This window comes from Lepidochelys olivacea (assembly GCF_965140295.1).
Source record: "Lepidochelys olivacea isolate rLepOli2 genome assembly, chromosome: 2".
Lineage (NCBI taxonomy): Eukaryota > Metazoa > Chordata > Testudines > Cheloniidae > Lepidochelys > Lepidochelys olivacea.
Genome location: NC_140412.1, coordinates 169,973,706 through 169,988,492, shown reverse-complemented (window position 1 = coordinate 169,988,492; position 14,787 = coordinate 169,973,706). Strand labels below are relative to the sequence as shown.

The window sequence follows — 14,787 nt, the reverse complement described above, 5'->3', positions numbered from 1 at the left end:
ATCCCCACTACAACTCAGTCCAACAAAAGAGAAGGAAAAAGATTCACCAAACAATGTGAAGATACAGTCAGCCACTTGTCTCAACCCACATCACAGGAAGACAGACTACAAAGAGAATAACTAAGAGACCAGGAGATTCAATCCAGACATAAAACAAAACTGCAACAAGATTCTCCAGCACCACAGCATTGCCAGATGATTGCTAGGGGAACTAGACAAGCACAAGCTGCAAGCTACAAAGCTCTTGAGAAGAAAACCAACAGTGACATGGACAGTTTGCTATCCTAAGGCAGACCAAACATTGGGTCTATGTTGTCAGGGTTCCCAGAACGTCTCCCTCATTTGAGGCCTGAGAAGTGTCAGGAATAATCCAAAAGTGAGCATGGCTGGGGTGGCAAATGTTGATACAGCACATTCCCATTGGCTTCCATGGAATCCTTGGTAGGAATTAAAGCGGTTTCCCTTCCCCACAGGCACAGTGGGACTCTGTGGTGCAGGAAGGAGCCATTCCTGCACCAGTAGGGGGTAAATTCAGGCAAACTCTCCTACTAGCGCTGACAATATCATTTTTAAAACACTCTGTGCTCGGCTCTCCACGGCAGCCAAGAAAAGTGCTGACAGGCTCCCCAATTCTTAGCCCCAAGCCTCAGCGTAAGCTAACGCTGCTGTTTTAAAGGGGCAACTTTCATTTATACCACTTGTGAAAGGTCCCTCAGTGACATCATGCCAGTTGAGAGCCTTGCACAGTGGTGGTGGAGCTGGTGCAGGAGGTGGCATAGCTGCTTCAGCCAGCCTTACTCTGGCAAGAAATTCCCCTGCACTTGAGGGGAGCTCTTTGGCTGGTTTAAGTACACTTTGCACTGCACAAGCAGAATCCAGCCCTCTAACATCCTCTTGCCAACAGATTAAACGTTTGCTCGTAAACAATTCTGCTCTCAGATCTGCACTGACATCTGTGGAAGTTCTGCACAAGTGTAGAGAACAGTCACAGAGCAAATCTGAGCGCAAAATACTTCTCCGAGATTTAGATGTGATCATGTTAAGTATCATGTTCAGAGTTATCAAGCTAGTCAGCTATTTGAAACCAAACACATCAGGGTGAATTAAACAGTGCTATCTGAGACTCCAGTTGTGGTAAAGTTCTTGTTATTACTCCAGAGGTTATAGGCAGCTTTCTGAATAATTACTATCCACAGGCAACCTAATTCATCACAAGAGACATGACAGCGTATAAACTCTGCTGCATTAATTCAAAACTGGTATGGTTTAAGGATGAGACTGTTAATGTAACCACCACACAGAAAGTGTGAATCAGTGGTGTATAAAGCACATTCCCTGCATTTGTGGGTCCTACAGTGATTATTACTTTTGAAAAAAATACATTCATATTGTCCAATACAATGGAAAGAAGAAAAATTTGGTGGTTTGAACAGAGGACTGGAAGTCAGATCTCCTGAGCTTTGCTCCTGGTTCAATCACAGATCTGTTCTGTGACCTTGGGCCTGATCTTTTAAAAGTGCTTAATTCACAGACATGTTCTGAGGCTTAAGTCATTAATGTTTGTAGAATATTCTGGGATCCTTCATAATACCAATAAATAGATAGTCTGTGATTGAGAGTTTTATTGCCAATGAAGTGATGGCACATAAACTATAAATAGGAAAACACTTCTTGCTGTCATGGCTTGAAATTGCTTTTCAGTCAAACATTTGCATCCCACCTATTTTATAACAAAGAAGTAGGTACACCAAGGCAGGACTTGACAAACTGAACTAGCAGGTAGAATTTTTCCTGGTAGGTAAGAAGCCTAATTCAACAAAGTCTCCAGCATTCAAACTTTCATGTTTTAAAAAATTAAGGTTCTAATCCATATGCTTGTGAAGATACCTTTTAAATGTAAGGAAATGCAAAGCTGTCTTCCTGAGCTTGCAGGCAAATGTCACAAGTTTCTCAGCAGCTGCTCATAACTTTCCCAAACAATAGCTGAAGGAAATTAACCAGACTCTAGTCAGTTTCACAAGTGTCATTCAGAACCTTGTGAGCAGAAGTGACACTGTCATGAATTAGGCCACATTTTCTTAGCTGCTGCTCATAGCTTTCCCATGAAGTGGCAGAGGCTGCTACTGAAGATATTCACTCAGCAGTCAGGATGCTAAACAAGAGAAACAGACCCTTTCCCTTCCTAAGAGCTAGGAGGCACTGGAAGATGGTGAGGAAAAGAGAAAGAGAATTTACACCGTTCCAGCAGAGTTCATCGTACACATACTAGTTAGAGGATCATGTAAAAGACTGATACCAACACAGGGTCTAGGGACAGCACACTGGTATCGATCCCACCATCTTTCCCCTTTCTAAAATCTGCACTGCGGTCTGGAGTTTATGCAATGGTGCTACAACCAGAACTGTCTGGTGGCCAGACTCCCTTTCATCTTCCTTGTCAATCACTGGCTCGTAGGTATAGTCCCATGGAAGAGAACAGGGAAATTTTTCAAGCAGTGAACTAATGGGCAATTTATTGATCCAAGATGCTACTCTATGTGAAGGTGTATACACCAAAAGATACAGTTGGAATACAAACTGTCAGGAACAGTATCCCTGATGATGCCAAAGAATAACTGGTTGCTGAGCTCTGTGACTTTATCCTCACTCACAATTATTTCAAATTTGGTGACAACATATACCTCCAGACCAGTGGCACCGCTATGGGCACCCGCACGGCCCCACAATATGCCAACATTTTTATGGCTGACCTGGAACAACGCTTCCTCAGCTCTCATCCACTCATGCCCCTTCTCTACCTAAGCCACATTTTGCTGACATCTTCATCATCTGGACCCATGGGAAGGAAACCCTGGAAGAATTCCACCACAATTTCAATAGTTTCCACCCCACCATCAACCTCAGCCTGGACCAATCAACATGGGAGGTCCACTTCCTAGACACCCCGGTGCAAGTAAGTGATGGTCACATTAACACCACCCTATACCGAAAACCACCGACCACTATGCCTACCTTCATGCCTCCAGCTTCCATCCCGGACACACCACACGATCCATTGTCTACAGCCAAGCGCTGAGGTACAACCGCGTTTGCTCCAACTGCTGACAGAGACCAACACCTAAAAGATCTTCACCAAGCATTCTCAAAAGTACGATACCCACACGAGGAAATAAGGAAACAGATCAACAGAGCCAGACATGTACCCAGAAGCCTCCTGCTGCAAGACAAGCCCAAGAAAGAAACCAACAGAACTCCACTGGCCATCACATACAGTCCTCAGCTAAAACCTCTCCAACGCATCATCAGTGATCCTCAACCCATCCTGGACAACGATCCCTCACTTTCACAGGCCTTGGGAGGCAGGCCAGTCCTCGCCCACAGACAACCAGCCAACCTGAAGCATATTCTCACCAGCAACTACACACCGCACCATAGTAACTCTAACTCAGGAATCAATCCATGCAACAAACCTCGATGCCAACTCTGCCCACATATCTACACCAGCGACACCATCACAGGACCTAACCAGATCAGCCACACCATCACCGGTTCATTCACCTGCACGTCCACCAGTGTAATATACACCATCATGTGCCAGCAATGCCCCTCTGCTATGTACATTGGCCAAACTGGACAGTCCCTACGTAAAAGGATAAATGGACACAAATCAGATATTAGGAATGGCAATATACAAAAACCTGTAGGAGAACACTTCAACCTCCCTGGACACACAACAGCAGATTTAAAGGTAGCCATCCTGCAGCAAAAAAACTTCAGGACCAGACTTCAAAGAAAAACTGTGGAGCTTCAGTTCATTTGCAAATTTGACACCATCAGCTCAGGTTTAAACAAAGACTGTGAATGGCTAGCCAGCTACAAAAGCAGTTTCTCCTCCCTTCGCGTTCACACCTCAACTGCTAGAAGAGGGCCTCATCCTCCCTGATTGAACTAACCTCGTTACCCCTAGCCTGATTCTTTCTTGCATATTTATACCTGCCTCTGGAAATTTCCACTACATGCATCTGACGAAGTGGGTATTCACCCACAAAAGCTTATGCTCCAATATGTCTGTTAGTCAATAAGGTGCCACAGGACTCTTTGCCGCTTTTAGTTGGAATAGTGTGGCCTGCCACTTTAATTGTGCTCAAAAATAGATGGTTGTGCATGAGCTACCATACGTACAAAGGAGGTTGACCTTGGCTCCTCTAATAAGCAACTAGGGCAAACATAAAAACCCTCTGAAGTTAACAGCTAGTTTTAACACAAGAAAGTAATCTGTAATTATTTTTACACCGTTTATCTTGTGATTTCATTTCATCCTAGTTATATTAGGGGAGAGCTGTGAAACTGTTCACTCAAGTATATGAATTTGACAAGAGGGATATTTTGGGGCCTTTTGTCTTAATTTTAGGTAATCTGTCCAACTAAGAATGGGGTGTGGGGAGAGTCTGGGAGGAACATTAAATATTTTAATTCATTTAAATGTCTTGTCACCAGATAATTGAGCTGCTTGCTAGTGTTCCAATAACTGCTATACCCAGAATTCTTATTAATGCTCTTAGATAACACAAAGTGGAACCCTTTAAAGATGCTAGCTCACTTCATTGTCTCATTGAAAAAGAAAGCAAAAAGGTGTTAAAATGGCCTCCAATTCCGACCCAATTTATGTTGGGTAAGTTTTCCTTAGTACTCTGGGTTTAGTTATTAAATCTGGTCCTGGACTCATGCTAAAGAATAAATGGGGAAGAAGGGTGCACTTACAGGGGTTGCCAGTATTGATACATACAATATTATTCAGTTCATATCTTTTCCCACAGCATTTACCAAAGAGCAGCATCTCCCCATCTTCTAACTGCACCTAGTGCTATTTGAACCAAAGCTGACAGAGTGCTTCAGTACAAAACAATCACAAGTCTTCATGAGTAATATGCATACACCTTATTTGATGCCCATGATATCTTTCATGTATATAGCACTTTCATCCCAACTTTGCCAACCACAGATATATAGAGAGAGATAAAGTTATGAATTGTGCATTGCCAAGAACTCAAGGATTAGCAAACACTCTTATTTCTGAAAAAGTGCCATAGGATCTTTGATTTCCTTTTCAGAGGAAAAATGTAAGCATGTGTGTTTCTGTCATTTCTCTTTTCTTCTCCTCCCTCGAAAGCTTTCGTGTGATAGAAGGCAAGAAAGGCTCATGTCCACTGCAAAAGTTCCTGGGAAAACTGCAAAAAAACCTTTGGCATTACCACCAGTTATCTTAACCCAAACCTGCTTCCCTTAAATATTCTAACTGCCTGTGCTTTGAAGAACGACTAGCAGTAATAGTTCTGTGAAGATGTAATGAAAATGTGCAACCACAGACTGAAAAATAAATCAGGTTAAGCAAATCAAAAAGACTAACCAAAATGGATTACTTACAGTTCTGGTTACATGACTCAGAAAGGTCTCAGAGTTATCAGGCTGTGAAGAATAAAAATAAATGATTAAAATCAATTTAATCATTCCCAATATTTTTTACAATACATGTTTAAAAAAGCTTCCCCCATACCTCTCCCACCAAACAAAATAAATCATTCAGGCACAGAAATGATCTGCAGTATTATCAACAAGCAAATGTCACTGAGACAGACACACAAATGGAAATGCATCTTACATTGTGTGAGCTTCTGAGTTCTTCTAACTACAGGGGCTCTCTTATTCCAAAGTTCTGGCATACAGTTACTTGTACAATAAGAGAAGACTAACACGTTGGAGACAGAAAAACCATGTCAAGAAGTTTCATTGTGTTATGCGTGATTTAGCTGTGCAACTCCCATTTTACCCTTTCACCCACTCATTCTTTGCTACCAGATACAAAACACATATATATGTGCGTCCTAAGGAGGGAAGTTAGGTGTTACCCTTTAGGTATTCGGGGTGCTAAAACCCACACACAGCTTTAGAAATAAGCTCAATTAGCAACTTTTTAAATTCTTTTTATTTTTATAAAAATTAAAGCTAGCCTATTAATCAATATGGACAAAATTCTGCCTTGACTCACTGGGCTTAACTCACTACAGCATTACTCCAGACTTAAGCCACTGTAATAAGCAATAGAGTCACACTAGTCTGAAACTAGTGGTGATTCACGCCCAGTGACTACAATGTGTTTGTAAAGGATTGCATTCAGGGCAAAATTTGGCCTCTCAGGTGAGAAGATACACCAGTTTAACGACATTGCAATATGAGGTTACAATAGGATGGCAGCAGAAACATTTTATTTTGCTCAACACATATCAGAATTACTTGAGCCAAGCAGCCTTCACAGGTTAGAGAGAGAAACTTACTGATTTTTAAATTAAACTAATAATGCTAATGTATAAAGAGCCCATCATGCATAAAACAGCAGTCAACCTTTAAACCCCTAGAAAGACGTACATCCTGGGAAGAGACTGGATTCTGTGTAATATCTGCAAAGTCAATTTCAGACATCTGGCAGAGAGAGCTCAAAGAAAAGGTGAAGGTAGATATTTTCCTTTTGTAATAAGAGTTTTATAATCATAGTTTATATTCATCTGTGCCTTCTGTCCTAAGGGATCCCAAATCACTACACAAACTGTGAACCCAATATGCAAACACTATTCAGAATAGGGATCACTTCATCCACCACTAAAATGCAGTCACATCTGGGGTAGAATGTGGCAGTTATTCAACGGCACTCAGCAACACTGCGCAAGAGCTTAGGACAAGAAATGCAAAACAATACGATATCCAATTGCAAGTTCAGTTTTATTCTCTCCAATTAAAGTACAGACTAAAGGGACCGGCAATGAGGAGATGAAAGTAGGCAGCACAACCCTTCTTCTCACCGTCATAGCACTTGCTGACACAGAACCATGCACTAACTCAGGGTTGAGTAAAGAGAATTCAGTCTTGAGACACTTACTTAATCTGAAAAGAACTCTTCAAGAAAAAAGATGGTTCCAATGCTCAAGCATATCTCCACTGAGACCAGTTCCTGATACTAGGAAAACACTCAGCCCAGTTTAAAATGGCACAAGCACAGTAAGAAGAAAAAGAAAATGTGATTCCTTCTGTTGAATCACCTTGCTGGGATGAGTTTAACCTGCAACTTCGAGACTTTGAACAAGCTTGCAACTTGATCAGTGTTAACTGTAAAGACTTTGCAAAATGTAAACACACGAACACAATGTTTGCACAAGGCTAGGAGTACCAGCCACTGCCCAAGAGAGATTAGAACTGCTCTAATATACTGGCATGACCAGGAACTTGTGCCACCCAACCAAGTCACAAGAGAATCAGAATGGGAGAGAATTGGAAATCTGACTCCACGGATTGGCAAATGAGAGCAGCTTCGGCCTGGAAGGTGCAGTTTTATTATTTTCTATTATTTTTGCTGGGGACTCACAGGAGATCAGAGTCTTCTCTCATTAGAGGCAGAGTTTCTACCATCTTCAGGGAAGAGGAAATATAATCCGGCCGGAAATTCAGATTTTATCTTAACTGCGAATGCAGTTTAATGTCTGAAGTACGTAAAATACACTTATTAACAGTACCCACTTAATGTGCCTGAATAGAATTTGACAGCACATACTTCCTGCACTAAGCCATAACCACTCTCACAGCTCAATAAAGATTAACAAGGAACCCTCTGATACACTGGTAACAAGAAGGATAACCAGAGTCATTGTTATTAAATAATTATCTGAATTATTATTAAAAAATTAAATCCCTAACAGAGCAGTCATTGTACTGAAAATTCATGCAGGGTAATTCTGTGTATAAATGGCTAAAAGACCCCCCACCTTTCCACAGAATGATGTTAATATGAATAGGAACTGATGCACAACAGTAGCGACAGAAGCTTTTAATACAGGAGATAGGCGGGGCAGGGCAGCTGTAACAGCAAGGGTGTCTTTTCATTGGTTTTAAAATTCTGTTTTCTTACAATTCTTCCTTACAAACATGAAACTAAAATCAAGGTCTTCTCCCATAAACTAAGCATGCCCTAAAGTACGCTGCCTGCCTGTGGTTCCCTGCAGACCATATACTAGTGGAGAATGGTGCTGTAGCCCACTGGCCAGACCTCCGTCTCTCAAGAACACCCCTTACATGATCTCTGTGTTGGATCCTCCATGAGCAGGTGGAGGCAGCTATGCCAGCTACCAAACTCTGGAGGAATCCCCAGCTGGGGGGGTGCTCTGGGTTGTTTTCAGCATCTTTGTGTTCCCAGCTCAGTTCCAAGGGGTCAGACCATGGTATGGAATCTGTTCCTTTAGATACTGTGTTGAAAAATGATTGGGCACAATTTGTCTGAGATTCTCTTACTCTGGAAACATGCCAGCACAGACTTCTGTGTCAAAGAAATCTACTTGCAGCCATCATGCCCCAATAATAATTCAGCACTGGATATCATGCAGCAATTATGAACGTCTGATGTCCTTATAAGCAAATGAAAAAGGATAATTAGAATAGAGACCTACAACAACCTTAACCATATCTGTTGATGTACACCCTCGCTAAAATGCTCATTCAGAAAGGGACTATAGGGAGATGGCAATTTCTGTTGATCTGCAGAGATAAACAGGCACATGTCAAGTTTTTACGAATGGTGAATATGCAATTTTTGTGCTCACACTTTTTTTTTTTCCAGATCCCATCTTTACAGATTTGTATTTACGTGACATATGCCGCTAGTCGAGTGTTTGGGGAATTCCATCATCTCTTTTGCTCTTCCCATCACAAGCCAGATACCCATACCAAAATCAGTACCGACCCTCTCATAATAAAGATGTGTGCGTGTGTGTGTGTGTGTGTGTTGTCTTATGTGAAACAAGGCCAAAAGCCAGACTTGCCAAATATCTGACAGTTCATAGGAAGGCCTTGCTGTTTAGCCAGTGCTCCCACATACTGAGCATGACATTCATGGCTTCCGAGCCAACTGTCAGGAGGGGATTTTTAACTTGTCTGCTTTTAAGTTTTTGAGCAGCCAGCTTTTGAGCAACCTTGCTCATTGCTCTCTTTCTCTCTCTGTGCGTTGCATTGCAGAGAGGGAGCAGAGACGCCAACAAAGGGTGTGATGAATGAGGAGGCAACTTCCTGGACTATCTGTTTCAGAGGGCAGCATCAGAACTATTCCCTCTATCCTCCTGGTTTAGTGGGGAAGGTAGAGAAAGGACTGCAGGATGTGAGATGGAAAAGGCAACCGTGGGAACCAGAGTGGTGGAAGAGAGACGTTAGGAACAATAGAGGAAGTGATGAAGAAAGAGGCAATGGAATATAAGGAACAGCAAATAGAGGACAGAGTGACAAGAACAGAGGAAGAAGGGTGAAGAGACAATGTAGCACCAGAGAGAGCAATGGGGAAGATACTTAGCAGAACAGAGTATAAGGCTCAAAAAAGAATGAGAGGAAAGGAGATGCATTGCCACTGTTAGCTTCAAGTGATAGCAATCAGACTCTCCTATCTGTCATCCAGTAGTCATCAACATCACGCAAATTAGAGAGACCTGCTTCACACAGACAGACAAAGGGGGATATCTTGGCTCCATTAAAGTCAATGGGAGTTTTGCCACTGACTTCGACAGAGCCAAGATTTCACCCAAAGAATTTAAACTAAGATTTTCAAAAGGAGCTAATGATTTTGCATGACCAACTTTAGATACCTTAAGAAATTCTGAACATCTGAAAATCAAGATTGACACCCAAAAAGCAAGGCCTCTAAAATCCCTATTCACTTTTGAAAATTTTGGTCTTAAGCTTTATGCAGTAGATAATGACAGTTCTGGCTACTATCAGAAGTTGAAAGAAAATTGCCCCTCTTGCTTTAATAGGCCACTCACATTTATAGAACTAAACAATTTGATACCTTGATAGGGTAATAAAAATCTCGCAGGTTAGTGGCTAATTTGACATCTCAAATATATCCCAGTGTCATCCTTTCTAAGAATGTTAAATAGATTACTTCTCTGATAGTAAATAGGTTCTGGCTCAGATCCAGTGATCCAGACAATAGGGATATGTTGAGGGCCTCACAGCTGGAGTTCGGGTTTGCCCTTGGGTGGGTAAACAGCAGTGTTAGGTTTTGATTTGGGTCTCAGTTCACTCCTTCTCAATGCCCACAATGGCACCAAGGCTTCGTGCTTTTTTCCACAATCTCTCTTTGATGCAACTCCCCCACCTTCAGACACCAGACTTTCATCACATCCTCTCGCATTCTGACTCCCGTCTTAGACCTCACTGGCATTGCTAATCTTGTCATGAGGAGCTTTCCTCTGCCAATGCTTCTGAATCTCTCTGCTGACCCTAATATTATTCCAGTCACATCTCATATGCAAATAGTCAAATTCTGGAGTTGTCCACACGGAAGCCCCAGACTTGATAAGAATGAGAGAGACATCAGTGGCCAGCACTAAGACACAGAAACCTTGTCTGTTATGAATCCCTTGGCCACGAGATCAAAAGACCTTAAGGGGAGGCCACCTTATTTACAGTCTAAAAGGAGGACAAGGAAAAGAAGGTTTGTCATAAAGATAAGCTGCTATGATCATGTCTGCAGAAGCTAGAGCATGGAGGCATGAACTGAACCAGAAGGCTGAAGCAAGGAAGGTAGTGTGTGGAAAGAGGGTGATAGTGGAGGATTTTCAGGAGCAAACCAGAAGTCTGAGGCAAGGTGATGGGTGTTTGTGGATGGGGGAGGAAACCAAAGAAGAAGAGATGGTAGAAAAATGCCAGGTTTTTTTTGTGGGAAATTTAGGGGAGGTTGGAATTTTTTTTTTCAAAAATTTTTCATGTTAAATTTTTCATTTTTTCTATGAAAAAAAATGAAACCAAAACCTAAAACCTTTGCATTTCTCCCTAAAACCAAAAATATTTAATCACATTTTACTGACTATTTTGTGGAGTTTGGTTGGTCTTTAGAAGAATTAAAATATTCAAATAAAAATTCAGGATTAAAAAATAAAAAGAGGTCATGTTCCATTAAAAAAATGGTTTTGATGGAATATTTTCAGTCAGATCTACTAAGAATTCAAGGGAGGGAGGGAAGTTGTTAGAAACTTAGAGGATGGAATTAGGTGATGGGTAAAGGAACTGCAAAAAAGGAGTCCAGAATTTTCTCAATGCAATCCAATTGGTTCAGATTATTTTTATATATCCAAGGTATTTTTATGGCCATAACATGTGAACACCTCAAAATCTTTAATGTATTCATGAGGTAGGGATGTGCTGTTACCCCCATTTTACAGTTGGGGAACTGAGGCACAGAGACACTGAGGGCTTATCTACACAGGTCACTCAGCCGAGTTAAGTCAAACTAAAGGTGTCAAGTCAACGCACATACATTAAAGCATGTTAAACCCCCATATGGATGCTCTCACTCAGGAATAAAGTGGTCTTAGTTCACTCTAACATAATCCTTCTCATCATACACACCAAAAGTACAATATTTGTACCTTCTTCCTAAAATGCATTATCTGTATTCATGTGCACCCGCGACATGCTCATCACCAGTAACAGCATTTCAGGGGCAGCAAACACAATATATCACTTTTTTCCTATACAAAGTACATTTAAAGGATGGTTAGATTCATATTCAGTACAAGATTAAGCAGGGATTTGTTACGTGAAGTGTGAGACTAACAGAAATGTTTACAAGGAAGGAACTTGTTCAAGAATAACACTCCAACTCCGAATTAAAAAAGCCATCTGTTGCTTCCTGTCAACAATGCTTAGAAAAGATCACAATTTTTTTTAAAAAGTTCCACTCCTGAAGGAAACTAGCTAATGAAGTCAAAACAATGGATCAAGTTAAGTTGACTTAACTACAATCAAAGACATAAAAAATTACAACAAAAGAGAAGATAAGACCAAGGAATGTGCATCCACTTTCAAGTGAATATAGTGGGAGATCCCCTGTCCTCTTTGTTCATTTGAACAAATAGAAAGTTCCCTCACCTTTGTTAATATTTAGATGATTAATGGGATTAACTTTGCTTTTCCTTTTATTTGACTGCTGCTTTAAAGACACCTGAAAAGTAAGGGGAATGCAGCATTCTTCATCACTATATGGTTAACCTTAGCTTTTAATACTATGGTCCTTTTCAGGAAATGAACATGAGCTTCAACCTTTGTCTGATCAGCACGTGATGAACTGGAGCAAAGACAGTTAAAGCAGACTCACCAGTCCAACTCTCCCCCCTCACCTACACACTCCATGTCAGTAAAATTTTACTTGTGTGCAATCATCTCCTTAGAAACTAGCCAGAAGTACAGCTCAAGATTTTTAAGTGTAGAGAAGTCAACTAGCGATCCTACCTAAGGTAGTTATTACATTATTGGGCAGCTATGAAAAAAAAGTCCGAAAAGTTAAATCAGCATGTGACCTCAACCAAAACACTGACTGAGGGCAGAGAAAGTAGAATAAGGTGGCATTGATTGAGGGAATCATTTTATGATAACACTGAGTAAAACGGGAACAACAGTTATACAATAAAGCAGTCATCACTGAGCCTAGCTTGTCAATATTTAATCTGAAGTTAACGTATTAATCCACTCTTAGCTGCCTCAAGTAGAAGGTTAAGAAACCTTTTGCTCACCAACAACTATATTTATTCAACTAATTTAGACTAGAACAAAACTTGCTTCCAAAGTTAATGTTACAGGGGTTGGTTTTCTTTATTGAAAGACAAGTAGCAGCCCTCCTCAGCTGAACATCTGTATTTACTGAACATCTATGAGTGTATATTTTGCTGAAGTTAAAAAAAACCACAACACACAGTATGGCTGATGTATATTTTACAGACTTTATTGGGAAACTGATAGGCGTAGAGACAGCTTTTCCTTCCCATACTCCAGACACTCTACTCATTCGAAAATACTTTAAAAGGAGGGCAAAAATATGCTTAAAAAGCAAAATCCTGCAATCGATGCTGCAGTCCTGCTCTTGTTCTGTACACAGAACTGTCATTGCCAGAAAGAGAACCTTTGCACATGGACTGATTTGACAATAATGCTGTAAAAGCAGAATGAAGAATTTTGCCTAGATCACACATGCTTCTTTTCATTCTAAATGGTCCATGGACAGCAAAGCAGAGAGCATGTAACTCTATTTGCATGCCTAGTAAAGGCAAATGTACATGAAAGTTGCCTGTGGCATAAGAATACGAATGCCACTAAACAGTCTGAAATGAGTTACTGTTCCATGCATAAAAATGCTTCACACCCTAAATGTTACCATGAAAACAGAAAGGGGGGAGGAAATGCACTGTGTCTAGTGAATGCATCATATTGCTGGATTTAGGTTTTAGTTATTGCTGCCTTAATTAGCTACATTGTAGCATTACAGAAAGGCATCAGCTTTCTTCTAGTACTGCAACAGTTATATTCCAAACTGAATCATGATAGGAACTTGAAGCCAACTTAGAAAAAGAGTACAATCATTATCTGAACAGGAACTATTTTTATGGATCTGGGAAACTACCCTGACAAGCACTGCAACTTTATTCTTCTGTAGTTTACTACAGTTCTATTCATGCCAATATCAAATACAAAAACATTTTGCTAGATGTAGAAGGCCAATGGCATTTTGGGATGTATAAGTAGGGGCATAGCGAGCAGATCGAGGGACGTGATCGTTCCCCTCTATTCGACATTGGTGAGGCCTCATCTGGAGTACTGTGTCCAGTTTTGGGCCCCACGCTACAAGAAGGATGTGGATAAATTGGAGAGAGTCCAGCGAAGGGCAACAAAAATGATTAGGGGTCTAGAACACATGACTTATGAGGAGAGGCTGAGGGAGCTGGGATTGTTTAGCCTGCAGAAGAGAAGAATGAGGGGGGATTTGATAGCTGCTTTCAACTACCTGAAAGGGGGTTCCAAAGAGGATGGCTCTAGACTGTTCTCAATGGTAGCAGATGACAGAACGAGGAGTAATGGTCTCAAGTTGCAGTGGGGGAGGTTTAGATTGGATATTAGGAAAAACTTTTTCACTAAGAGGGTGGTGAAACACTGGAATGCGTTACCTAGGGAGGTGGTAGAATCTCCTTCCTTAGAGGTTTTTAAGGTCAGGCTTGACAAAGCCCTGGCTGGGATGATTTAACTGGGAATTGGTGCTGCTTCGAGCAGGGGGTTGGACTAGATGACCTTCAGGGTCCCTTCCAACCCTTATATTCTATGATTCTATGTAATGTTTGTGCAGACATTTTATCTGAAGAGTAGGAAAATTCCGTTTTTGTTGTTATAATTGTTGAAGAACAAAGCACACATACTGAGTCTGATTTTCATTGCATTTTGGATGCACACTAGAATATTGCACAGGATGCATTAGGACATGAACACATTTATAGCTGCTATCTTTCATTTTTTATTAAATTCTCTTTGCAATCTCCATATATTTCTATAGCTTTCATGGAACAATAGTGACTCCCTCTGGTGGCCAAAGTAGTACACGTCTCTAGTGGATATAAACTGCAAGACATATTTCAAAGGCACTACACTGAAATCTTGTTGGGTTTTTATTTGTAGACCCACAGAGATTTAAGAGTGGCTTCAGGCTATGAGATTGAAGAGCTCTTTTAGCTCATGCAGTAGAATCTCATGTTTTTAGATCAAACAACGTACCTGGAGTGTGGCACTACATTTATTAGACACACATCATTGTATTGTACAAAGAGTGCGGTTCCAGATAGGGGAGGAAAAAAAGCCAAGTTAGAAATGGTTCCGCATACAGCAATGGGAAATCTGTGGGGAGGGGGGGGAAAGACTGTTAAAAAAAGGTTAAAT

At 41.0% G+C, this 14,787-nt stretch overlaps 1 protein-coding gene across 7 annotated transcripts in view; it reads right to left on the bottom strand.

The window, feature by feature from the left end:
* The window catches only part of TNS3 (tensin 3), a 343,602-nt gene that overhangs the window by 172,323 nt on the left and 156,492 nt on the right, over positions 1-14,787 (bottom strand). For all 7 annotated transcript variants that reach the window (XM_084621461.1, XM_084621462.1, XM_084621463.1 and 4 more), the window contains one exon: positions 5,425-5,466. In XM_084621461.1, coding sequence (XP_084477587.1) covers positions 5,425-5,466 — 42 coding nt within the window. The remainder of the gene's footprint in view (positions 1-5,424; positions 5,467-14,787) is intronic.